General features: G+C 36.9%; 3 protein-coding genes across 4 annotated transcripts; 1 reads left to right on the top strand and 2 right to left on the bottom strand.

Annotated features, from left to right (window-relative positions):
- Positions 1-1,595: 1,595 nt before the first annotated feature.
- Positions 1,596-8,978, bottom strand: LOC125228146 (multiple inositol polyphosphate phosphatase 1-like). Of its 2 annotated transcripts, XM_048132600.1 has the most exons (9): positions 8,724-8,978; positions 8,493-8,627; positions 7,551-7,726; positions 5,840-5,962; positions 4,461-4,611; positions 3,799-3,899; positions 3,153-3,262; positions 2,466-2,651; positions 1,596-1,877 (listed from the first exon to the last, which is right to left on the bottom strand). In XM_048132600.1, the coding sequence occupies exons 1-9, from the start codon at positions 8,878-8,880 to the stop codon at positions 1,703-1,705; spliced, it is 1,314 nt and encodes a 437-aa protein (XP_047988557.1). In that variant the 5' UTR covers positions 8,881-8,978; the 3' UTR covers positions 1,596-1,702. The 2 variants fall into 2 exon arrangements, with proteins under 2 accessions (XP_047988557.1, XP_047988558.1); XM_048132601.1 differs by lacking the exons at positions 3,799-3,899; positions 4,461-4,611.
- Positions 8,979-9,719: 741 nt separating this feature from the next.
- On the bottom strand, positions 9,720-11,298 carry LOC125228107 (heat shock 70 kDa protein 14). The gene has a single exon (XM_048132557.1). It carries the CDS (start codon positions 11,192-11,194, stop codon positions 9,773-9,775), a length of 1,422 nt encoding a protein of 473 aa, XP_047988514.1. The 5' UTR covers positions 11,195-11,298; the 3' UTR covers positions 9,720-9,772.
- Positions 11,299-11,867: 569 nt separating this feature from the next.
- On the top strand, positions 11,868-22,258 carry LOC125228423 (lamin-A-like). The gene is made up of 6 exons (XM_048133003.1): positions 11,868-11,964; positions 12,088-12,327; positions 13,518-13,620; positions 14,457-14,563; positions 15,277-15,402; positions 21,672-22,258. The coding sequence occupies exons 1-6, from the start codon at positions 11,884-11,886 to the stop codon at positions 21,999-22,001; spliced, it is 987 nt and encodes a 328-aa protein (XP_047988960.1). The 5' UTR covers positions 11,868-11,883; the 3' UTR covers positions 22,002-22,258.
- The last annotated feature ends 2,511 nt before the right edge of the window (positions 22,259-24,769 follow it).

Raw genomic sequence — 24,769 nt, 5'->3', positions numbered from 1 at the left:
GGCCGAAGTACAGCTAGCCTATTGAACTCTAGGCTGCACGTGGAAGGCAGTGATCGCCTGAGCTACTGCCAAGAGCTGTGTCAGGAGAGATGCTGGCGGTAATGGGACTGTTGTGGCACTTTGGGCGGTAGAGGCTAGGGAAGCGAATGTGGTCGTAAATAGGGCTCGAATTTGCTGCCCTATCACTACAACAGTCGCGAAGGTAAAGCTTAGGATTCACCGAATCAAAGTTAGTAAAAGCAAATCCACGTGAAGAATACTTTTTTAGGTAATATTTCGGACTTTTAGCAATCGACATCGGTAAAACCTAGGATTTACCGTACTTCGGGCTTTTATTAGTAGCGTTCAGAACGTGTTTTTCGCAGCGCATCTGGCGCCTGTACCCTACTAGATTAACGATTAACGGACTCGGAGAAATTTAACGGAAGTTAACGAGTCCGTTAACATTTTTTCAAGTTAACTTAAAAGTTAATCCGTTAATCGAAATGTTAACTTCGTTAATTAACGATTAACGGATTAACGAGTTAATGCCCAGCTATGTGTACATCATCATTCGCCTGCCCTTATCCTATTCATTTGGGGTCGGCGCAGCATGTCTTCCGCTTCCATACCTCCCTATCATCCGTCATTTCATCATTCACTTGCTTTCGCTTCATATCATCTCTCACGCAATCCATCCACCTTTTCCTCGGTTTTCCTCTCCCGTTACTTCCTTCCACACTCATTCGCAATGACCTTCCTCGTCACATGACTTTCATCCCTTCGCATCACATGCCCATACCAGAGCTCAAACTGTACATATCAAAACTATTTTTTATAATTTTTTGGTTGTGGGAAAAAAATGTTTTTTGAAGGAAAATGTAAAAAAAATACCGTTCCCCTCTTATCTCCGAAGTTTACCAACATAAATTCATGAAATGTTCACCAAACATGTATTGTACTGAATATTACAGGAAAAATAAAATCGTACAAGTATCTTGAAAAAATTTTTTTTTTTCAATTTATAAAAAAACCGTTCAGATTTACATTCAATTCAACACCCTTGCTGGTGTTTACTGTACCTGTATTTTTTTTACAAAATAACAATGAAATTACCTGCTTTCAAATAGAGGCACAATGGTTAAAATCGGTTCACGCAATAAACAATTATCCCATAAAAATCATCTTCCATACTATATGACATACTAGATGTCGCTGTACGTTGAACGCTCATTTCCTACATCGCGTTTTTCCTGATATAATGAGGTCGGTTCAGGAGCGTCCTTGCGACATGTCGTAAGTCGTAAACTATTGAAGTCGAATAGTCTTGATTTTATTTGGACGTTGTCTAACAATAAAATAGTATATTAAAATATTACTTGTTATGTGGTAAATTGAGTCTTGAGGGATTTAGTCAAGTCTGTTAGAGTTATATGAAAAACATTTTAATGATACAACTATTGAAAGTTTGTACGGAACCTTCGGTGAGCGAGTCCGACTCGCACTTGACCGGTTTCTTAATGCCAAGATTTGCTTGACTTATATATTGTATAAGTTAGGTAGTTAGGTTAGGTACATTAATGACATTTTTGTCCTCAATAAACTACAAACCTGGCGTATATTTGTATTTTTTATTAAAATTTAAAATAAATTTATAATCAGCAAAAATCACTGTACCTTCGGTACCTTATATGTGCCTATATCTAAGTACGTCGCTATTTGTTCATAACTCGTCGTTGCTACTATTGTATTTGCAAATGGCGGCATGGTCGCAGTTATGTATGGTGTCATGGAAGACCTGCTGGAGATGGTCCAGGGGACACAGCTCCTTTTTGCAAGCTGGTAGTTTCACTACTCGCTCCTGGTGAAGTGTCAGGATGTGTGGGCCGTCTTTGCATCTGGCGAAACAAATATGAAATAACACTTAGTGCGTTATACACACGGCACTTATCTACATAAATTGGTGGCTTACAGAAGACCACAGCCAAATAGCACTAGAGCCTACTCATAGTGTTGTGTTCCTGCCGGTGAGTAAGGCTGCTAGAGATCAACGAGGGTGCGGTGTGCTGGTGACGGAAGGACCTACGGAATTAATTTGTTCTGTCTATTGTCCTTTGAGTCGTCGGCAACCCAAACCCTCCTTGGAACTTGTACACTCTTTTGTAAGATTTGCCAGAGCTCAACGAGGGTGCAAGGTGTTAGTGCGTTTTCACATTATCCGATCCGATATCGAATGTCGGACCGATATCCCATACATTACAGGCGCCATCTTGGATTTTTTCCATTTAAATCTTTCCGACATCCGATATCGGACCGGATAATGTGAAAACGGCCTTAGGGTCAGCATCGAACGTGTATCACTTCTGGAATTGCTGGCGCCTATAAGCTACAAAGACTGCTTACCGTCAACCGGGCAGTATGCTTGTTTGCAACCGATATTTAAAAAAAATTCAGCATGTCAAATTTCAATGCCAACTTATACTTACTCAAATAAAACAAACGCTAAGTTAGAAGCGAAGCAGTCAATATCGGACAGTCTCCAAACACTGTCTTCCGGTATAAAGTCTCCTGTCAACGGTGCTTCCGGCTTGTATAAACTCATGTGTGTAAGGATCTTTAGCAAAGTGCCGGAATGGGCGAAGAGGAATGATGCGTTCGGCCCGGTTTTTGATCTGAAAACAAAATAATTTATTAATTTCGTAAGTAGGTATTATCTATAGGTACAACTCCTGCTTTAGAGAATCCATTTTCCTAATGGTCTCGCCAATCTGTTGTTTTGGTAAGAAAACAATTGGCCCTTACAGTCTAATTATAACTTACAATAGGCGAGACGATAAAATAAATTATGTAGTATCTACGTCAGCTAGATTATCATATACGATAGTAAACGATAAATGACGACGGTCTGTGCGTTGAAAGATTCGCGTAACGTCACGCCTAGGTAGGTAAAATTTTTACTCAAAGGTGACGTCACGTCACAAGCCCTCACTCTGGAACTTTGATACATTATATCTTTGTATATTTTCATTAATTAGAATCCTACCGCGACACTTTGGTGATGCCATCACAATCAACTGTCCCTTAGACTATCTAATGGCTGTCAAAATTTATAGAGGTCATTTTGAATGTATATAGAATTACGTTCAGTCGAAGTACAAATCGCGAATACTTACGTTAAATGATCAAACATATTCTTCACTGATTCGCAGGCTGTCTGACTAGTCAGTTCGTTTCCGTAGCCATCCATTAAATAATGCTTCAGATCATGATAATATTCCAGTACCTGCAATTTCAATAACTCATTAGATCCTTTTTACGAACATAAAACAAGCCCATTTTTCTACAAACAGGTTTGATGCAAAAATATTACTTGTAAAACAAGTTTTTTTTTGGCCTGTAAACATAAATCTTGCGAACACAAATAAGTTTCCCGACCGCCAAAAACGCCTTATCGTCTGACGCACGACTATAGCCATTTACTTACACTATTACTTTACGATTACTAGTATATAATATATTCTACTATACTATTATATATTATTACTTGTACTATTATATACTCTGTGCTATATCCCGACACAAATCTTTGTAAATGTCGATAAGGTTTACAATTAGGTATTCGCCGCAAAAGAAAAGAGTTCTGGAATCTAAAGGCTAAAAATAGGCATAGATAAGGGACTTAAGCAAACCAAATCCTTGAGAATGAGAACAGAAAGCAATGGGAGATATATTTCTTTACAGATAAAGGTTTAAGACACTGAATATATGCAGTAGCAACCAAACTCATCATCTCCCATTTTTAATATAAAGAGAAATTACCTTTATAGTGTCCTTATCAAACGCAAAGCACCAAGGTGACACATAGTCTTTCCACCACGCAGTCTCAAACCCACAAGTCTTGTAAATCAAATCTGCTGTGTCTAAACATAAGAATACATGATAACCTAAATAACATGTGTAAATTTGAAGTAGGTATAAAGTATAAAAGCTAAAGGAATAAGGCCCATGCATTGACTTATATTACATTTTACCTTCGTAGAAACTGGTCTTAAGAGCGAAACGAAATGCGTCACTACATTGGTGTCAAAGCAAGCCAATCTCCCAGTCTAGCGTAAGATGAAACAAAAACATGGAATAAAATATGACTAAAAAACATTTCCGATTAAAACTCTAAGTCAGTGGGATTTTTCCGACCTTTTTAACGTAAACCATCTTCAAGAATCACTCTATTCATTGGTCAAAAATTGTAAAAACTGAACCAGTTTTGAGTTTATCACGAACATGTAGGTACGTACTTAGAGACAGACGGTTTTATAAAGTGTAGTATACCTGCACTGACTGACTTGCACGACTGTCTCACATTGGTTGCGCACAACACGATTTACCGGCTCACTTCATTTTGCCCTTAAGGCCCGTCTGTGCAAAGCAATATACAAGTCAATGCCAACATGTCGCAAATAGCATAGCAAGCGTCTACAAACCTAAATCAATAGTGTTATCGAGACCCAATTTTTGTGTAATATTTTCCAAAGTTTGGTTCATTAGCAGGCTATCCCCCAATTTCTTTTGTTCAGCGTATGTATTTGGGTTTTTCTTAACTTGCTTTTGCCAGTTGTCACAGTGTTTGTAAAACTGGAAAATTGCAACTAAGTAAAGGAAAGCTCGCTATCCTTCTTAAATAAAATAGAGTCTTCCAAATTATTTGAGACGAACAAAGGTATAGAGTTGTAAAAAGTTTAACCCTTTTCCAGGCTTATTCGTACGATTTATCGACACGACACGCCAATATTGCAATATAAGAATTTCAACTACAGGCTTTCCGAGTTCTCTTTAAAACTAGATTGAACTTCCGCTTTCAAAAATTGTTACTTGTCTTCAAATGAATCACCAAAGCTGGATTTTTGAAATTTTTTGAAAACCTTGTTGTTTGGTGTTGCCTGGAAAAGGCTTAAGTGTTTATGAAACTTAATACCAAGCAAGGACCATATAATACCGGGGCAGACAAAGGCCATACAAAAAAGCGTAGGTACCCCTGAAATGTATGGGCATCTTAGGCTTAAAGCTATGGCGCTGTTTCGCAGCCTGGAAGTGGCCAAAATCATATTTTCCCAAAATATTTTTGCGTGTTTTTATTTTTTATAAGAACAAATGACATGCTTCTTTATTTTAATATCATGATACCACGTCAATACACATTTTGTAGCCATCATCAATGTAGTTATGATAGTATTTATAATAGGTGGCGCTAAAAAAAAAAATGAGGTACGATTCTTAGTATGGCGACTGTAAATCCTATATAAATTATCCTTGATATCAAATGATGAGGTAAACATATGATCGTCCGAAATAATTCAACTATTTTACTTAAGAAGGATAGGATTAGTTGGGGTACAAACAGATAACTCATGCAACCCATGCCCCTTGCATGCAGGTTGTAATAACCCAAAATCTTAAGACATACTGCTTTAGATGTTAACCCTTCTTTGACAGCAAACCACAAATTATGAGATTTGCCAAAATCGAGGCTGAGGCGTAGGGTTAGAGCCGGCGTAGCTTTATTTGACGTTCATAAGCGCATTGTAATATGCCTACTTGGAAAAATAAATATTTCATTTCATTTCATTTCATTTCATGTAATTTACATGCCAACATTACTGGTAGGTAGGTGCTACCACCACCTAGCCAAAGCTCAAAATAAGTCTATATGGAATTATAATTAAGACATTCTGAATAGATGTTGGCATTGGAACACTTATTTCACTTTTGATCACTTTTAAACCTTTATGTTATGAATAAAATAACCATGCTAGGATTTGGAGAAAAAGGGGCACAAAAAATGACCAATAGAGTGACGTCATACTCGTAACACAGGGTCGCCTTTGCTTGTCTTTGTAACAGTAACTTTAGGTGCATTCTTGTCAAATAGGCCAATGGCAAAACTCTTAGCACTTTCCTCTGCTCTTTCTGTGGGGGTGGCACGAAACTGAAAAACATGTCAAAAACCAATAAGAGTTTTGAATGATTATTTTTATTAGACTTATATTGACCGGGATATAGTGAACGTAACCGCCGCGCGCTAAGGAGGGTATATCACGCGCTGTCTACGCAACTTTGACATCCACCCGCCTTCGTCAGTTTTCCGTGATCATGATGCATGCAACTGCGTCGAAATATCGGGAACTCGACAAAAATAAAATAAAAAACCGGTCAAGAGCGTGTTGGGCCACGCTCAGTGTAGGCACAGTATAATAAAGAGTACTATCGTACAGTATGGCCACTCCCGCTCCCCGCTGAAAGTGCCGCTCACCCCCTCTCGGTTACCTGTTACCTCACAGTTGCCGCCTGTCAAAAACGCGAACAGTCGACCTGTCATATCTCACTCATACAAGCAGGGTACGCGTTCACCCACACGAGCTTAGACTGTGTGCTAAGAACGCGCCTCTTTCATATATTTGATCGCCAGTGTCCGAGGTGTGGTGTAGGGTTCCGTAGTTTTCCGTATTTTTCTCAAAAACTACTGAAACTATCAAGTTCAAAACAATTTTCCTAGAAAGCCTTTATAAAGTTCACCTTTTGTGATTTTTTTTCATATTTTTAAACAATAATAATAATATCAAAATCTGTCCCCACTTTACATGTAGGGGGGGGGGGTACCCTAACAAAACATTTTTTTCCACTTTTTATTTTACCACTTTGTCGGCGTGATTGATATACATATTGGTACCAAATTTCAGCTTTCTAGTGCTAACGGTCACTGAGATTATCCGCGGACGGACGGACGGACAGACAGACGGCGAAACTATAAGGGTTCCTAGTTGACTACGGAACCCTAAAAAGGTAATCACGGTCTATATCGCGGTCAATATAAGTCTAATGTCAAAAACCAATTTAAGAACAAATGAATGGAATTTGCAGCATCTAAACCTTCTGCAAGTTTTAAAGATTTGACGGGCATATTGTAATTGTAATGTCTCCAGCATAAAATTTAAGTGGTGGCTCGTATGTCTCACTTTACTGAACAACTATGACATTTTTTAAATTAAAGGAAAAATGGAAAAATTCACATCTCCGGCAGGACTTGAACCTGCGACCTCTGGCTTTGCCAGAGCCATCCTCTTTTTTCCTTTATTTTCCTTAAATTTGTCAAGAATGAAATAAAATCAACAATTCATGAAACATGGCTAAGAACACTCCTGACTACTTCAGCTTTCAAACAAAACAAACTAAATCTAAATCAGACAGACACACACATAGACAGACAGACAAACAGATGTCAAATTTATAACACCCCGGCTTTTTGCGTTAGGGGTTAAAAATATGTAATTTCACTCGCAAAAATTTGTGCATGATAAAAACAAAATATGACACTAGACAGAGAATTACTACAAATATTATGAAAGCGAAAAGTTTGTTTATTCATTCTTCACACTTAATCTGTTAAAAACCAATTTAAACAAATGGCAAAACCATCAGAAGCTAGATTTTACCAATAATTAATTTTGCTTTTGGTAAACAAAACTGAAGTTAAAATATTATTCAAAATGCTATTAATAATTAAGAGTTGATCTTACCTCAAAAGTATCACTATTGTATTTACTCTTAATAATACTGGGAAATCTCTTATGCATCCTCTTAGCTAGCTGGGTCATTTCCTCCCTGCCTTCCTCAACTAAATCTTTCTCCTTAGTTATATCTATGCTGCTCAACCAATTTGCAAATCTTGATAACTGCTCCTTGCTTAATTGACCTGTATAATATTTAAAAATCATTTAGGCATCTTCTGGGCAAGCTCACTCCATTGTAGTCCACGTCTTTGCCTTTGGCTAGTCTGTGGCCAAGAGTAAGCCAATTTATAATAATAAAAAAAACACGCACATTTAATATGAAGTATTTAATGTGTTGTTAAAAAGAAGATAAAGCTTATACAGGACCTGTATAAAATCTAATTGAAGTGGTACTTTTTACAAATTGAAATAGATATCATACACAAAAGAGAAAACGACAACCCACTGGTGGCTGGTGGTTAGCCGCATAAGCTGAAGACCCGGGTTTGATTCCCGGCTTGACCAACAGTGGGCCTTGTCATTTTTTCTTTCGTGTGACTTCTTGAAAACGAACAAATCAAAAAATACTCAATAAAATAATTTGTTGGCTCCCTAGATGAACTTTTAATTAAAAAAACAAGATGATTGGTAGAAAACATAATATTGAACAAGTTGTTGAGAGAGAAAGCCAAATCATTTTGGTAACTATTGACAAAATACTATTGAAGGATAGTAGACTCTATAAATCTATTATCTATTTATATCACCTTGGCAAGTGCATAAATGGTAAATTACTGTTTAATAGTACCAGGATAATAGGCAGCCTAAAAGAGTTTTCCTTAGACAGGACATAAAACCTACACTGCACTATAAGTGGGCTAAAGCCACTGGAAACTAAAAAGTGGCTCTCATTGTAATATTTTATGACAGACACAAGGACTTAGAAATTAAAAAAAAAAATGTACTAACCTTTCCCACCTTCATGCCCCGATAAAATCTGTTGGGACAACTCCTTTAGAGTAGTGGTCATTCCTACTATATCTTCATCGCTTGGCAACCTAGATCCGTGTCGTATAACCATCCACATTTTAGTACTTTCACATCCTAAAAAGAATTGTACAAACAAACATCATATGCAGGAACTCTTATATTCCTGATTTAACTATAAAAAGAACTTAACATTTTATTCTTCGTACTTACCGGGAAACTTGATCTTGGACTCATCTTTAAGGTATTTAAACCTGTATGGAGTTTTAGAGCCCAAATGGTTACGTATATCGTCAGAAATTGATTCAGATTCTGCATCTTGAAAAATAACCAACACAGCCACTGTGATCACGTATAACTTAAACCCCATTTCAATTTGGTCTAAACTTTTCTATAAATATTTCTATGGAATAATGCTATGTAGTTATTATAATACTGTAATTTCGCATCCCATGCATTGTTTGTATATTTAATTTACGAGACTGACATTTTGATTTGATTTTAATTTGTTTTGACATATGGGCAAAGTATGTCTGGCAGTGGCAAGTGTCAATTTTTGACACAATTGGCAAGTTTTTTTAAAGGTTCCGAATAGCTTATCGTAAGACCGTTTTCACATTATCCGATCCGATATCGGATGTTGGAAGGATTTCAATAGAAAAAATCCAAGATGGCGCCTGTAATGTATGGGATATCGGTCCGACATCCGATATCGGATCGGATAATGTGAAAACGCACTAAAGGGGCAGCCACATTATTTATCAAAACTGAACTAAGGATTAAGAGATATTTTTTCTCGCTCTCACCGGTGACATTGGTACGGTGCAACGCAAGAATCTTATAAGATTCTTGGTGCAACGAGTCTGTTAGCTCGCTCGAATTTGTAGTTAAGATACAAAGGCCTTAACAGAGTATCGCACCGTGCCAAGGGTTATCGCTTACGTGATCTACGTGGAGACATTTTTTTCTCGGCTTTCATTTGGGATGGACTTTTGTCGCCACTAATAAAGTGGAAGCTTTTGACATGTTTATCTATTTTCATATCATGGATAATCAACACAATTATTTGAATTTAATGTACTTAGGTCCCGCCTAGACAGGCATCAAAGGCATAATTATGTGGCAGATGTATTGGGATAATGAAATAACCAGTAATTAGAATAAACTACTCTGTTGCACATCTTACTAAATAAAAAAAATCAATTTAATTTAAATAGATGTTTATTTTAAGCAATGTTTACAATAATTATTAAAACCTCAACTCATTCAACTTGTAAAACAATTTTGGAGTGTTGCAAAGTTGCTTTCAAGGTAAACGGTTTACATAGCTTCTCAATATCAAAGGTTTCTGTGGCAAATTGTTCTTCATCAGGGTTTTCATGCAGAGTAAAATCAATTGTCTTCACATCTTTGTCCACATCAACATTGCAAACATTTTGAGCAAAGGGTGGTGAACCTTCTTTGAAAATCTTTACAGTTTGGTCCAGGTATTTTAAATAGACATCCTTGCCTAAGAACTCCACTTCAGTGTTAGGTTCATTCAGTGTAATCTCCGGTAGATCCAGTAAAAGCCCCGCTTGACGGGCACAGCCAATGGCGATCACCTCATCAGGGTTGATACCAGACAGTAGCTCAGCTTCTGGTAACAAGTTAGCAATTGCAGACTGCAATTTTGGTATCTTCATGCTTCCACCACAAAGAACAATTTTGCTAATTTTTCCATTGAACTCTTCAATCACTTTCTTTGCCGGTTCCATGTATGAAGGGATTTTAGATGAAATGGCATTCTCAAATCTAGCTCTAGACACATTCTGGTTCCAGTCCACACCGTCTAATAAAGACTCAATGTGAACATGAGCAGAGTTGAGAGTTGACAAAATGTTCTTACAGTTGTCGGCATGGTTAAGTAATTTGGCCATTGCTCTCCTGCTCTCTTGAGGATCTAGCTTCCACTTCTGTTTAAATTCCTGTGCAATATAGTTAGCCAAATCTTTGGTTAAGCATTGGCCACCTAAATCGGATCGGAAAATATTTTTCTCAACACTGATGAATCCTCCGCTGATTTTGACAATTGAAGCATCACAAGATGACCCACCTAGCCTATAGACAAGCACATTGGTGTCTTCAATGGTATCTTCTAAGTTGTAAGCCATGATTGCAGCTGCTGGTTCGCAGATTACTTGAAGTACATCAAATCCAGCCAATTCTGCACATTTTACAATGCGCTGCCTGCTTTCATCAGACCAATGCAATGGTGCAGCTAATACCAACTTCAGGTCACCGTCATCTCGCATGGAATGGCTAGCAATAGTGAACAGTTTGTCATAAATCTTAGTAGCAATGTTGTCAGGATTTGAATACAGTTTTGTCTCACTTGTTTCGAACTCGTACACTAGCTTTTCGTCGTTTTGAATACGGCATGATGAGGAAGACTCAACGTAGGCCAAATCATCTTCATTGAACTCACAGTTCATTAATCTTTTATTGTGTTTTATGATAGCCTTGGTAGCCGCCTGTCCAGACTTTGCAGGCAGGCCGATCTCCCATTCTGAACCATTGAGAGCAATTATCGCAGGCGTCACACGATCACCGGCGTCGTTGGCTATTACTGAAGGCGCACCATTTGTGTAGGATGCTAAACATGCTGAACTGTTGCCCAAATGTATTCCGTACGCCGCCGCCATTGTGCAAATTGGTTAAGAGTTCATGAACTTTTAGACAAAGAAAATTCTCAGTTTTAACACACTGCCCTTAACACTTGAAAATGCAAATGGTTTAAACATTAATAATAAAAGCGCGAGGTTTCTAACCTAATTCCATCGAAAATTACAAATTGTCAGCTGTCATTTTGTCTGCTAATCTGCTATACATACGTACTTTCTACTCCATTTCACGGAGGAAAGTCATATAATATTGTCGTTTTCATATTTTTTTACTAATTACCCAATGAAATAAAAATTGTTGTATCTTGTTTGTGTGTTTGCAAAACTAGTACAGTGTAATGTTTAGCAACTATGCCCGAAATTGAGGCTGCAAGTTTTAAAATACCGGAATAACCGAGTAACGGAGCGTTTTACGAACGTAAAAATATCTATGATGCTGGAGGGCTCTATAGATCATGTAATCATTTAGGCGTTTAAAATTGTACCTCAGATAGAATAAAAAAACTAGAAAAAAAGGCGGGAAGGATAAAAAAAAGTAATTGTAGAGTTTTTAAAACTTTATGTTTTGTAACTACCTATTTAAAAAAATGTGTGACATTGTGACATGGGTTGAAACAAAGTTGAAATGAAGTAGTGATATTTACGTGATTTTATTGTTTATGTTGTGAAATAAATCTGATTACTTACTATAAACATTCAATGCATGTTAAATGATGGATCTTAAACAAGAGACTATTTCATCCAACGATCGTCTACAAAACATTTTACAAAGTTTATCGAAATGTAAAATTGTGCGTCCCCTAGTAATACATAATATTTAAAGTAGCATGATTAAGTACAATACTGGTTAGTGTTAATACATTTCTATCATTTTATTGAATGTTTTAAAGAAAATATTATTTTTTACGTTGAAGGAATTTAATAACGAGAAAGAAGAAATTAAAAGGCTACGAGAAAATAACGTGAAACTGGAATTAGAGCTAAAAGAATCACGTGAAACAGAAAAATCACACCGTTGCCATTTAGCGACTTCGCGAGAAATGATAGGAAATCTCCAGGAGACTGTTTCGCAACTTGTATATCTCAAAAGGGACATCAAGAAGTTGAATGATGATATTGCATCTAAAGATGCTATCATATTGGGACTAGAAAAAGTAAGTCATTCTATGTAAGTGAGAGACAGCGTTAGGTATGAATATTCTTATGCGTGCTGCAAAACTGCACACCTAATTTATCTTTTGAATTGGGCGTGCAATTATATTTTTCAATCCTTCGCTACATTATTTATCTTCCGGTTATAATGATGGAAATAATATGCCATATTTTATATTTTACTATCTCTTAATACCCACGGATTATTTTTCCTTTTTATGTCACAGTTTTGTTTTCTGTCAACCCCTTTATTTGCCAAGAGTGGCATTGAAACTTGAGTATAGTTTCACATGCTCTGCCTACCCCTTTATGGGATACAGGCGTGATTGTATGTTATGTGTTATGTTATTTTCCCTTTAGTTCTTATTCCAATTGCTTTATTATTAACTCCATCAGCAACACTTTTTCTTCCTCGGTTCCTCATGGCTGAGGGTCGCGACCACATGATATCGTTATTTTGCGTACCAAAGCTCTCCATTGACCACGGTCTTCTGCAGTCCTAATAATACTCAACACTCCACAAACTTTCTTACGTCTAGTTAAACTTTAATAGAAATGAAACGAAATGAGCATGCTATAGCTTTGATTTCCTTTGATTTCCACCTCGTCGCTTTTCCCATATTTAATCTATCCGTTTACCAAATTTAAATCTGTAAGTGTATAGAGGTGACACGCAATCATACTCACTTTCGCATCTATAATGTTAGTAACTAAAAATGCTCAGTTATAATAGTACATTACGATACAAGTGCGAAAAAAGGTAGTTCGAAACGAGTGGCGTTAGGTCGTGTTTTTAAATCGACACGAGTTACGAATTTCCTTTTCGTACGTGTATCGTACGACGTTTTTCAGTACAGGTCAGATAGCACTCCGAAATTTCAACCAGGCATATAATGAACCACTTCTCGCACTAGTGCGCAAAAAAGCACCACCTGTACTGAAATAGTACATTACGATACAAGTGCGTAAAAAAGGAAGTTCGAAACGAGTGGCGATAAATTAAAACACGACCGAAGGGAGTGTTTCAAATCGACATGAGTTACGAATTTCCTTTTCGCACGTGTATCGTGTGTTTTCGTGTGTACAGATGGCCATCCGAAGTTTCGACCTGGCATATAATGAACCACTTCTCGCACTAGTGCGCAAAAAAGTACCATCTGTAGGTACTGAAAAATAATTTATTTTTACACAGGACAAAGAAAGTATTATACAGAAGCACAACGCAACCATCCAAGAGTTACGTACGTCGCATGAGAAACACATCGAGGGACTAACAATAGCTAATGAAAGAAAAAGTTCGTATCACTGCTTTATCTTAGTAGAAAATCTGAATGCTCACGATACTGATTTTATCTGTGTTGAGATGCAAATGCTGTATGTAATGGTAACACTTTCAATTTCTATGTAGAGACTTGACTGAAGAAGAAACCGTTGATCATCTTGATGTCAAATGTCAGAATTTCCTTATTGACAGATTAGTGCTTGCCAGTGAAATAAGTGAAGTTTTTCAAAATAAGTAGTGAGTTTTCTTCCCGCCCGCCTCCGCTTAATATTCTACTAAAAGACGTTCAAACATACAAAACAATTTATAAGTTCATTAAAAATACAGTGATAAATCTTTAATAACCTAATAATAACAATAGTGCAGTGTAATCAGTGACTTATTATAAAATTAAAGACTTGGTTTAAAGGTCTCGTAACCAGGCCATAAAATCCTCCAAAAAAAATGTAGAGACTTGAATAATTTTAGTACCTACCTACAGTCCTACAATTAGGCAGACATCGTACATTTTCGAAGCAATATCGGTGCAGTATGATAGAAATAAAGGAGTTTTTGCAATGTAGATGAAACCCGATCTATCAAATCTAGTTTTTTTTTACCTACCTACTTGACTTACTGTATTAGCATTAAGTACTAATTCAGTAAAAACATCAAGATACGTTACTCAACTTACTTATGAGTAGGTAAGTAGGTGTCATAGGCTTGACGGCTTTATATGTAATTGTTAGGTTAAGTACCTACCGCTTACCTCATGTAATATATAGAAATTAAATTATGTACTTTCGTGATCTACTAAATATAAATATCGATGTTGTTGACATGTGATTATAATGAAATTGTGTGCTTCAGTTCAGCAGATCCAGCAAGACTTCGATACTTCCGCTGCGCAAATGTCTTGCGCCCTCGAAGAGTTGCGAGCCAAGAACAGGGACCAAGAAGCATCTTATAAGGACAAGGTGATGTACTTAATAAATATACATACCTGGTCTATCTAAAGCGTACATACATCCTAATGGGAATTTGGTTATAGTTATTTTATCTTATCGATCTTATAGTTTCAGAAGCCCTTGCTCCATTAAGGATCTTTTGTGCAATTGGCCGGATCCATACAGAGCGAGGCAATTTCCTCGTCCGGCAAACGTGTTATGTAGTTGTGCCTCGGCCGAGGCAATACATGCGTTTTGCTAGGCAAAGCAATGTGCCTCGGGCGAGAAACGTCTACAATGGACGTTTGTCCCGTGATCACATTGCCTCGCTCAGTGTGGACTCGGCTATTACCCATGATCCGTCAATTAATCGAAAGTTTTATTTTTACCATCTCCATGTGCCGAATGATGGAGCTCAAAAGTAGGGTATTGATTCCTCTTCCAGGCAGGCAAGTATGGTCTCGCGATAAATGATAAACACTTACAAACAGTGCGATAGGGACGGCCTGATGTTTTGTCATATATCGCGCGACCATACTTGCCTGCCAGGACTCCTAGCTGTTTCAAAGTCCTTCGTTCTTCATCATCTGATGATAATATACCATACCTACGATTTATTATACGGTGCTTATAATCACACTAATCTAATATGTTAACCACTATTGACGAAGTGTATAGGGAGTATAATAGAGACCATGATTTACCTACTCATAATTATTATCCACTTGTCTGTACTATTTTAGATGAACGAAGTGGTATTAGAATACGAAGAGAAAATCCAACGCAGCGCTGCACTAGTGGCGCAATTACAGGAGCAGCTGTCGCGACAAGCAGCTCGGACTGATGCCAACATCGACGCGTATCGAAGGGTAAGCGATATGTTGTCTATCGCACATTTTTGAATGATGAATTACGATCTAAAGCGCCCTCCACTTCTTTCGATACACAGAAAGAATCCACACGCGTTCGCGGCATCGCGCCGCCATACGCGCGAGTGTGGAGAGCGCTTAAGGGGAGACAATCATACTGTACGAGAAAAAGTTTAGAGCAGCGCAACATTATTATAGTGGTGAAGTTGTCATGACCGGGCGATTCTCAGAGATGACGTTCGGTGCCTGATTTCGGTGCTGATTTTTATTTTCTACTTTTTTGATAAGTCAGTCTATTTACTAAAATCTAGCCTAAATATAAAAAATATTGGCGGTGGAGGCCTCCATTAGAACCTTATAGTTTGTAAGAAATCTGACATTTTAAAATCACCGAAATTATGTATGGGCACTGTAATCAATTGGCACCACCGAATTCAATTTTTTACACATTATTCCACATTTTCATCTTTATGTATAACTTATTATTCAATTTATTGATATTTTTCATTTTAATTCGATGACAGGTGATGTCCAAAGGCTCATAATCGCGCAATTTTACTAATTTTGACATGTTAATAGACTAGTCATTATCGAGTAGTGAATTTTGTACCCATAGTATGGCTTAATTTGCTTACAAACATAGTTTTATATTTTTACAAAGTATATCCTACTATTTAAGTATTAAATGTTAGAAAATAATGCACAATAAACCAGTTTACAACGTGCCAATAGAAGTCGGTGGTCACTTTTTTTGATATCGGTGGTCAAAAAATCCACCGAAACCACGGAAATGAACTCCACTGATATCAAATTTTATCTCTTTTTTGGAGATAACTGCAATAGCATGCATGATACAGAGGAGATGTCATAATGACGTAATAACATACGTTCAAGGATTTATTAGTACCTTACATAACGACAAATGCACTAAAACTGTGCGAGTAAATTGAACCACCGAATCTTAAAAAACTTGGGACCAAACCCACCGAATGACTGAGAAACCTTTAAGAAGTCCCCTTTATAAAACGGTACTGCATCTCCTCTACACTGAATAGTTAAAACATAGTTAAAACTTACTATATTTGTGCCACTATGTCCCTGATCTACTAATTTGTAAGAGTACTGTCTTGTTTAGCAAATGACTTCGAAATCAGTCACTAGCCCGAGACACATCGTAAATTTGTCTTTACTCGATGAGTTTAGCTAACATATTATTGTTATATAGAAAATATGATAGGTAAACTAATACTTTATGCGTGAATATCTATAACAACTGCGATCAACAACTCCATCTTGAGTTATGATTTTTTGTTTTGCAAATTCTGGGTGCGGGACACGTCCACCGAAGGTCATTTTTCGCATTTAATATTTTATTACTTATATTATACAAATAATAAATAAATAATTTGATAGTGTACCAAACAGAACAGAGGCTAAAGATTATACCTGAATTAATTCAGATTTTTAGAACAGTCCGTTCCGCCGTTTTTTGCCCCGGACACGTAAAAACGCGCCTCCTGAGAACTGCCCGACCAAGCGGCATAACTGATGCCAACATGTATAGACGCATATTGCAACCATCGAAGGGTAAGTTATTGACTGAATCTAAAGAAAATACCTATTCAGCGAGGTTCAGCACTATACGCGTTGGTGACGCAGTTGTCGCGTTAAGAGTTGATACCTACACTAAAAGCGCGTAATAAGGGTTAAAGCGATGTCGTAGTGTAGATGCAGAAGCGGCCGTGGTTTTACCAGACACAGCCTAGGTAGCTAACTAGCTGATGTAACATGGTCACGATAAGTTTCTGGAGTACCATGGGACCCTGGCCATCCCTTGTCGGCGTGAAGACGAGTTCCTGGACGACGTCCTTCATAAAAGACCGCTATCCTTTTACAGAATTCACCAAGGATACCATTTGGCTTTTATGCATACAATTCATAATCATAATCATAATCAAAATATTTATTCGTAATAAACTTCATAAAGTATGACTAAAAACTACAATTTAAAACTAAATAGAATAGAAAAAACTTTATTCAGGACGCTTAAACGAATATAAATTACAAAAAGATGTCACAAAAATTGAAATAAAACGTCACTGAAAAGGTTTCCACTCAGCTTGGTGTCAAGGTACCTTTTGGATACTTTGACGCTGGTCTTCCGTGGCAACCCTTCCATTACATACAAACGGAACAAATATGTATAATTTACAGGATATAATAACATAAAATAATAACCATAATATAACGACAAGTTATACTGTACTAAGTAAACTAAACATTATAATGAGCCACGACACTTAATCAAGAGAAACAGGTTTTTATTTTTACTTATTACTATTATTTTATACTTTGACACAAAAACAGAGATGTTATATAATCGGCACTTAATTTAGACACAATTTTTGAGAATTCAGAATGTGCTTTTTATACTTAATTTTAAAGGATTGAACAGACGCTGAGTTGCGGATGGGTGGCGGTATATTGTTCCAGCACTTCGTGGCAGAGTACCTGAAACTGCCACGAAATGCAGATGTATTGTGCCGAGGACAAGCAAGGCGACTAGCACCCCTTATGTGACGTTGGGAAAATTCCAGCTTAGCTGCTAAATAATGGGGTGTTAAAGTTTTCACAATGCCAAAAAGCATACAAGCGAAATGCAGTGCTCGTCGTGACTCCATGTTCATTAACCCACTATTATTAAGGAAAGGTGTAACATGAGTCCTTGGTGGTATGTGGAAACAGAAACGAGCACAAGCATTTTGTACTCGCTGTATTAGTTTTTTGGTTTGACCCAACAGACAACCACCTATGACTGAATCTGCATAGTTAAGTTTAGAGAGGATTAAAGACTCACAGAGATAGATTCGAACATCGGTAGATAAATATTTACGGACACGGTACAGTATTTTGAGTCGGTAAAAACAATTTCTGGAAGTTTCTAAAACATGATTGTGAAATCTTAATTTGCCATCCATGAGAACACCCAAGTTTCGAGCTTCATCTACTTGTTCAATAGAGTCAAAACCTATCTTAATAATCGGATTACAGTTTTTAATTTGACGCCGTTGCTTTTCCGTACCTAATATTAGAAATTTAGATTTTAAGGGGTTTAAAAATAAACTGTTTCTATTGGACCATTGAACTATTCGAGACAAGTCAGTGTTAATGCTATTTACTGCAGAAGAAATTTGATTTAGCTTAATTGGGAGATATACTTGGAGATCATCGGCATAGATGTGATATCGGCAGTTCTGGATGGAGTTTACTATATCTGCGCTATATAGAATATATAAAATTGGACCCAGTATAGAACCCTGTGGAACGCCACGAGAGACGGGTGAATCTTCAGAAATCTTACTGGTACCATTCTCATTGCTTAATTTTGTTCTCTGAAGCCGGCCACTCAAATAGCTAGAAAACCATTTGAGTGCTAGCATATCGAAACCGTAGTAGGCAAGTTTAGAGATTAACAGGTTTTGGTCTATTGTGTCAAAAGCACGAGAAAAGTCTAGTAGTACCATAACCGTCCCATTTCCAGAATCAATTTCAGTCAAGACGTCATCAACAACATCCAACAAGGCCGTTGCGGTACTATGTCCAGACCTAAAACCTGATTGTTTTGGCGGCAAAATGCAATTAGTTTCAAGATACTCAGTTATTTGTAGGCATACAGCTTTTTCCAGAACTTTCGACAAAAAAGGCAAGATACTAATAGGTCGCAGATCTTTAAATTCACTTGGGTTACTTTTCTTGGGAATAGGTTTTATTAGGGCTGTTTTCCAGGCGTCAGGAAATACACCTGATAGAATAGACTGATTTATTAAAGCAGTTATTAGCCCTAATGTACGTGGAAGCGTAAGAAGAATCATGTCACGCGTGATTTCATCTGTGCCCTGAGCGTTAGATGTAATTTTGGCAATGATTTTAGATATAGTATTCTCGTCAACTTTTTTAAAACTAAAACTTGAAGAGTTAAAACGGTTGTATTCAAAGTATGTAAGTTCAGATAATGTAACGTTTGTCGTAGGTATGGTTAAAAAGTGTTCGTTTATTAAATTAGGATTATCAAAGAAACATGGCAGTGTAGATTCTTTACTATTAAAATCAGCAATACTGTTTTTTATATTCTTCCATAGTTTGCGAGAGTCATTTGGAATTCTGTTGATTTTTTCATTGAAATAAGCCTGCTTTTCAGTGAAAATGGCTTGATTAACGGTGCTTTTTAAAGTTTTATAGTATACTTTATCAGAGTCTAATCCTGTTTTGCGGCTTTTAGAATACGCTTCATCTCTAATTTTCATCATTTCTTTGACAGTGGGTGTTATCCAAGGAAAATTTTGTTTTTTTAAAAGTGTTGATTTTACAGGAGCAAAAATATCAAACATATTTATTATAAAAGTGTTAAATAAAGCCAGTGACTCGTTAATATTACCCCTTAGTAATCTTTCCCAAGCAATTGACTCGACACACGCATTAAATTCTTCGAGACAAATGTCTTTCAACGGTCTGTAACAGATCCACGTAGGGCAATGCTTGGGCTTCGTGACGTGCACATTACATGAGATAAAAGCATGGTTAGCGAGATCAGGGATGTAATCTACACAGACTTGAGAGAGTTTACTATTGCTGCAGATAAGGTCTATTAGTGTTTCCGAATGGTCAGTGAAGTGGGTAGGTTCTGTGATATATTGCTCTAAATTCATGCAATGTAGAAACCCTAAAAGTTTTTTAGTATTTGGTTCGTTCGAAGATAGTATGTTTATATTAAAATCACCCATAAGTATAACATGATCGAAAGCAGAGAGCGAACCGAGAGATTCAGTTAAGGCATCTAAAAAGGTATCAACATTGAGCCAAGGCGGCCGGTACGCGGTACCAATGGCAAATCTTAGTCCATTAAGAGTAATACTAAGCCACATTTGCTCAACTAGAGGTGTGTGGGGCGGATCGAGCTGACGAGTATAGATACCTTTGCGTATATAAAATCCAACCCCGCCGCCGCGGACGCGGGTCCCGGCGGGGCGCGGCACATGCCGTAACCGGTAACCCGCCGGTGCCGGCGCGCGCGCCTCTTGTCCTGCCTGAAGCCAAGTTTCATTTATTGCCATGATATCAACCGAATGGCGTTCAAGCGCTATAATAAATTCCTCGTGTCGTGTTCCCAGTGAACCTGCATTAAGTAAGCCAATAGTAAGATTTTTGTTTTTTAAAAATTGTAGAACAAATGAGTACAAAACTTGTACATATTTTAAATTTATAAGGCGCTCTGAAACGACGATTAAATGATGGCTATTAACAAAGACATTAATTAAAATAAGAACTGAACAATCAATGTACTTGCATTGATACAAACTAATAGTTTGACGTCGGTCTATGTTTACAAAGCGAGATGTGTATAAATAATTGCGTATGTTACATTTTAATATACTGCATAAAATTATTTTGTTACCAGAATAAATTGAATGTATTGTGTTCAAAAATAAATTACATAAATAAAACCGGTAGAAAGATGAGTATGTCGCGATTGCTCTTAAATAGTTACAACTTAAAGAGTAAACAGTATGACTATCACACAGATAGGTTATACAATACAAATTGAAATTCAAATTACAATAACTAAAAATACTGTCCTGGACATAAATTATATAAATTATATAAACGCACAACATACAGCGTAATGTGACATTAAATCGCAAAATTGCACTATAAAAGTGACTAGAGCTACTTAAATTAAAAACATTTTCGAAGTAAAATGTTAAGCAATACATTGTAAAATTTAATGATTATAGGTAGTAGTATCAGCCAGTTTTAGGTACGTACCTACCAAGAAATTAAGTAATCGTAAGATTAAAAGCAATTATCCTGATTGCTGTTTTATTTAACTGTTAACATACCCTTAAAGTCTACTTTAACGCACGCATTGGCTTTAAATTATATGAATCTAGGACATGGACTGCGTGCACAAGAATTTCTCTAAAATTCCGATGGAAATCTAAAAAATTATCTGCAATTATGTTGCATCTAGAAGTGCCTAGTCTTAATTGAAATCCGTAGCGTAACGTCATGTCAAAGTCAGCATAATTCCTCCACTTCTGACTCGCACTAGTTCGCCAAAAGCATGTCAATTATCTTCATAATCTAGTTCAGTTACGTCTATAGTAACTCAACAAACTTAAGTAGCCTACTAACGCTTTTGCCCATAAAAACGAGATCTAACATAAGATTGCAACCCGACACTTTCACTAAATAATTGCCACTGTTTACAGCGACTTGAGGAATTAGAGGAGAAACTTAAACAGAGTCAGTTTAAGAACTATTTAGCGCAGAGTTCATATCCTTCAGAATCTCAAGTTGAAAGACCATATTCTATGGATAGAGATATTAGAGATCCATATGACCAGTGCTCAGTAGATTTGAGCCCAGTACTCGAAGTTCCGAAGAAAGTTACTGCGACTCAGAAAACTAAAGCCAATACTTTGCAAGTGACCTATTATGGGAATAAGACTCCAAGTGTGCAGCGAAATGAGAAGAAAGGACAATTTAATATAACGAAGAAAAGGAAGCTCTACAATGATAAAGAATTTCTAGATTTATAATTTAATGCTCGCATGATTAGGTCAGATGTGGTTTGTGGTTGTGAGAAGCACGTTTTTTAATAGAGGAAACTAAGTGATCCTTCCTTTACCAAATTGGAAAAGTGCGCTCACAACGGATAGGAATCCGTTTCCATCTTTTTATATGTAAGTACCTAGGTACACATTATTGTACAACCCAACTGACACTTATTATATTATTTCTTTGCTTGGACTGTTTCATAAAATACGTTGTAAGTTACATTGTTTAATAAAGAATGTTCTTTTTTCTTCAATTGTCGCGTTTTATTCTTTTCCTGTTATACGAAGAATTTACTTCTTACCTTCTTTACTTTTAGTGGGACGAGTATGTCGATTAATTATACAAACGTTTTTTTAGGAAACAAATGCCAAGTTTCCTTATCACAGAACCGCCAAAATATTTGCCTTTATAATTACTTTACTTACAGCTGCTTCGGGATATATTACGTAGAGTACTTTACCAACACTACACATATTTTATTATTTCATTACACTACCCAAGTACCCAGTTCTTGGTAAAAAATAATTATACCAAGTTTAATAAATCTTTAACGATCACCTAAAAATGATCATTACTATTCATATAGCCGAAGTATTTCCTATATAAATATGTAGAACGCCCAAAACTATGGCAATTAAAATCAAATATGACGCAAGAAACCAACATAGTCAAAAATAATTACTTCTATGCGTATGCGCATCTGCGTTATGTTTGTTATCTTTTATATCGGACTGAATAAGAATGCGATTATGAAAATTACTTGACTATTCATGTTACGTCACGTGGCCTACATTTGACCAGTTCAGTGCTTGCATATTTGGGCGCATAGGTCCTCTGGAGCGTGAACTGCTTATTTATTGGTGGGACGACCTCACAGCTGAGGCCACTGGACACAACACTCATAAAGTCAGCTACTGTGTTGAAATTGTATGGAATCGAAAGAGTACCTAATAAAAAACTAATTGATATGTAGGTGATATTTGTCCCACTTATTCATTACCACCATTCCTCTCATGGGGGTCGTAGAAGTCGATTGTGGTGATGTGGGTTCCATTGTGGTGTAGACGATCTATGGGCTGGACCTGAGGGCCGATTTTTGAGTCTCACTGTCACTAAAATACCGGTTGAAAACGGTGAATTTTCAGTGACAATTTTCTGAATTCGAACGCCGTGAGACTCAAAAATCGGCCCCCCTGCCACTGCAATAATTATAACAATTTACTTTTCTTTCAACCTCCTGATTCCCAAGAGTGATACTGAAACTTGAGCAGCTTTAAATATGTGCTCTGCGTACCCCGTCTAGCAGTACAGTAGTGAGTTTATGTAGGTATGTATAATATTTATTTTTTCATTAAATTAATTTGCCGTCGTCATAGTGTGGCCGAACATGTCAGATGTACCTATACATACATTTTAGATTTTGATAGATGGTGCTCAACATTTTCGTAGATCGTAGATAAAGTAGTAGGTACCTACATAGAATTAAAACCCGTAAAACTGAGGTGCGGTTTCGGAGGAATTTCCTCCCGCGGACGCTCCGGCTGTGGAATGAGCTCTCTGCCGAGGTATTCCCGATGAACTGGGGTTCTTCAAAAAAGGGGTGTACAAGTTTCTAATGGGTCGGCAACGCGCATGTGACACTCCTTGAGTTGCAGGCGTCCATAGGTTGCGATGACCGCTTTCTATCAGGCGGGACAGGTACAGCCGAACCCTTATAGGAGGTTTATTTACGTCTACGTAGGTTTGCAATGGAAAAACGCAATACCTACCTATGTAATTATTGTAAGAAGATGCATCCGCATCAATTCACCTTTCCGCATTCAGCTTCGAATAGATGCTAGATCTATTCGAAGCTGAATCGATAGATGATAGATCTATTCGAAGCTGAATCGATGCCGCCCTGAAAGGTGAATTGATGCGGTCGCATCTTCTTACAATAATTACATAGGTATTGTGTTTTACCATTGCAAAATGCGATGATAGATGTGATTCCACGCAGTCATTTAATTGTTGTGCTGTAACCTGTCAATAAATACGATACAAATAGGCTTATTAACTTCGTGTAAAGTTTCTTCACGGATATTAACTAGAGAAACAAATGCACAACATCAATTTTCCAGACAAATGGTGAAAGCTAAGTCTCGATTATCTCAGCACAATCTAATGAAGTATCGAAAGCTAACCACATCGACATAATAAATGGCAATTCTGATCAATAAAGTCGGTAGGAAAGTAAAGTGCGGTGTAATAGGGGCCAGATAAGTATAATGTTTAACTCTGTGCAAGAAAATTATCTTATCAATCTATGTTTTATTCTGAATTTGTACCTACCTACTCCTTGAAAGGTTTAGAATGGCTACGAAGTGAAGAAATTAAAAAGAGAGTCATTGTAGCATGGTTCTTTTTAAATCAATGTGTGGAAGTAGAACACGGAACGATTCTGACAATGATTTCACTTTTTAAATCCTACTCATGTTTGCCAGTCTGTAAAGTTGTAATAATTTTTAAGAAAAAAAAACCGTCGCCTTTCGGGTTCTGGTGAAAGCTACTTGCGAATGTTGGATTATGTAGAAATGTGTAAGTATTTTTTTAAACTGCTTTTAATGCTTTAATTATTAGATGGCAACACAAATGAATATACGTATAACGTTAAGGTTTGAGGAGTTTCCTCAATTCCTCATGAATCCGATTATATTATAAGAAATCGATGCTTGACAAACTTTGACTTCAAAACTCAATAATTATGCTT

The sequence above is a fragment of the Leguminivora glycinivorella genome, chromosome 7 (genome assembly GCF_023078275.1).
Source record: "Leguminivora glycinivorella isolate SPB_JAAS2020 chromosome 7, LegGlyc_1.1, whole genome shotgun sequence".
NCBI lineage: Eukaryota > Metazoa > Arthropoda > Insecta > Lepidoptera > Tortricidae > Leguminivora > Leguminivora glycinivorella.
This window is presented reverse-complemented; position numbering and strand designations above follow the sequence as displayed.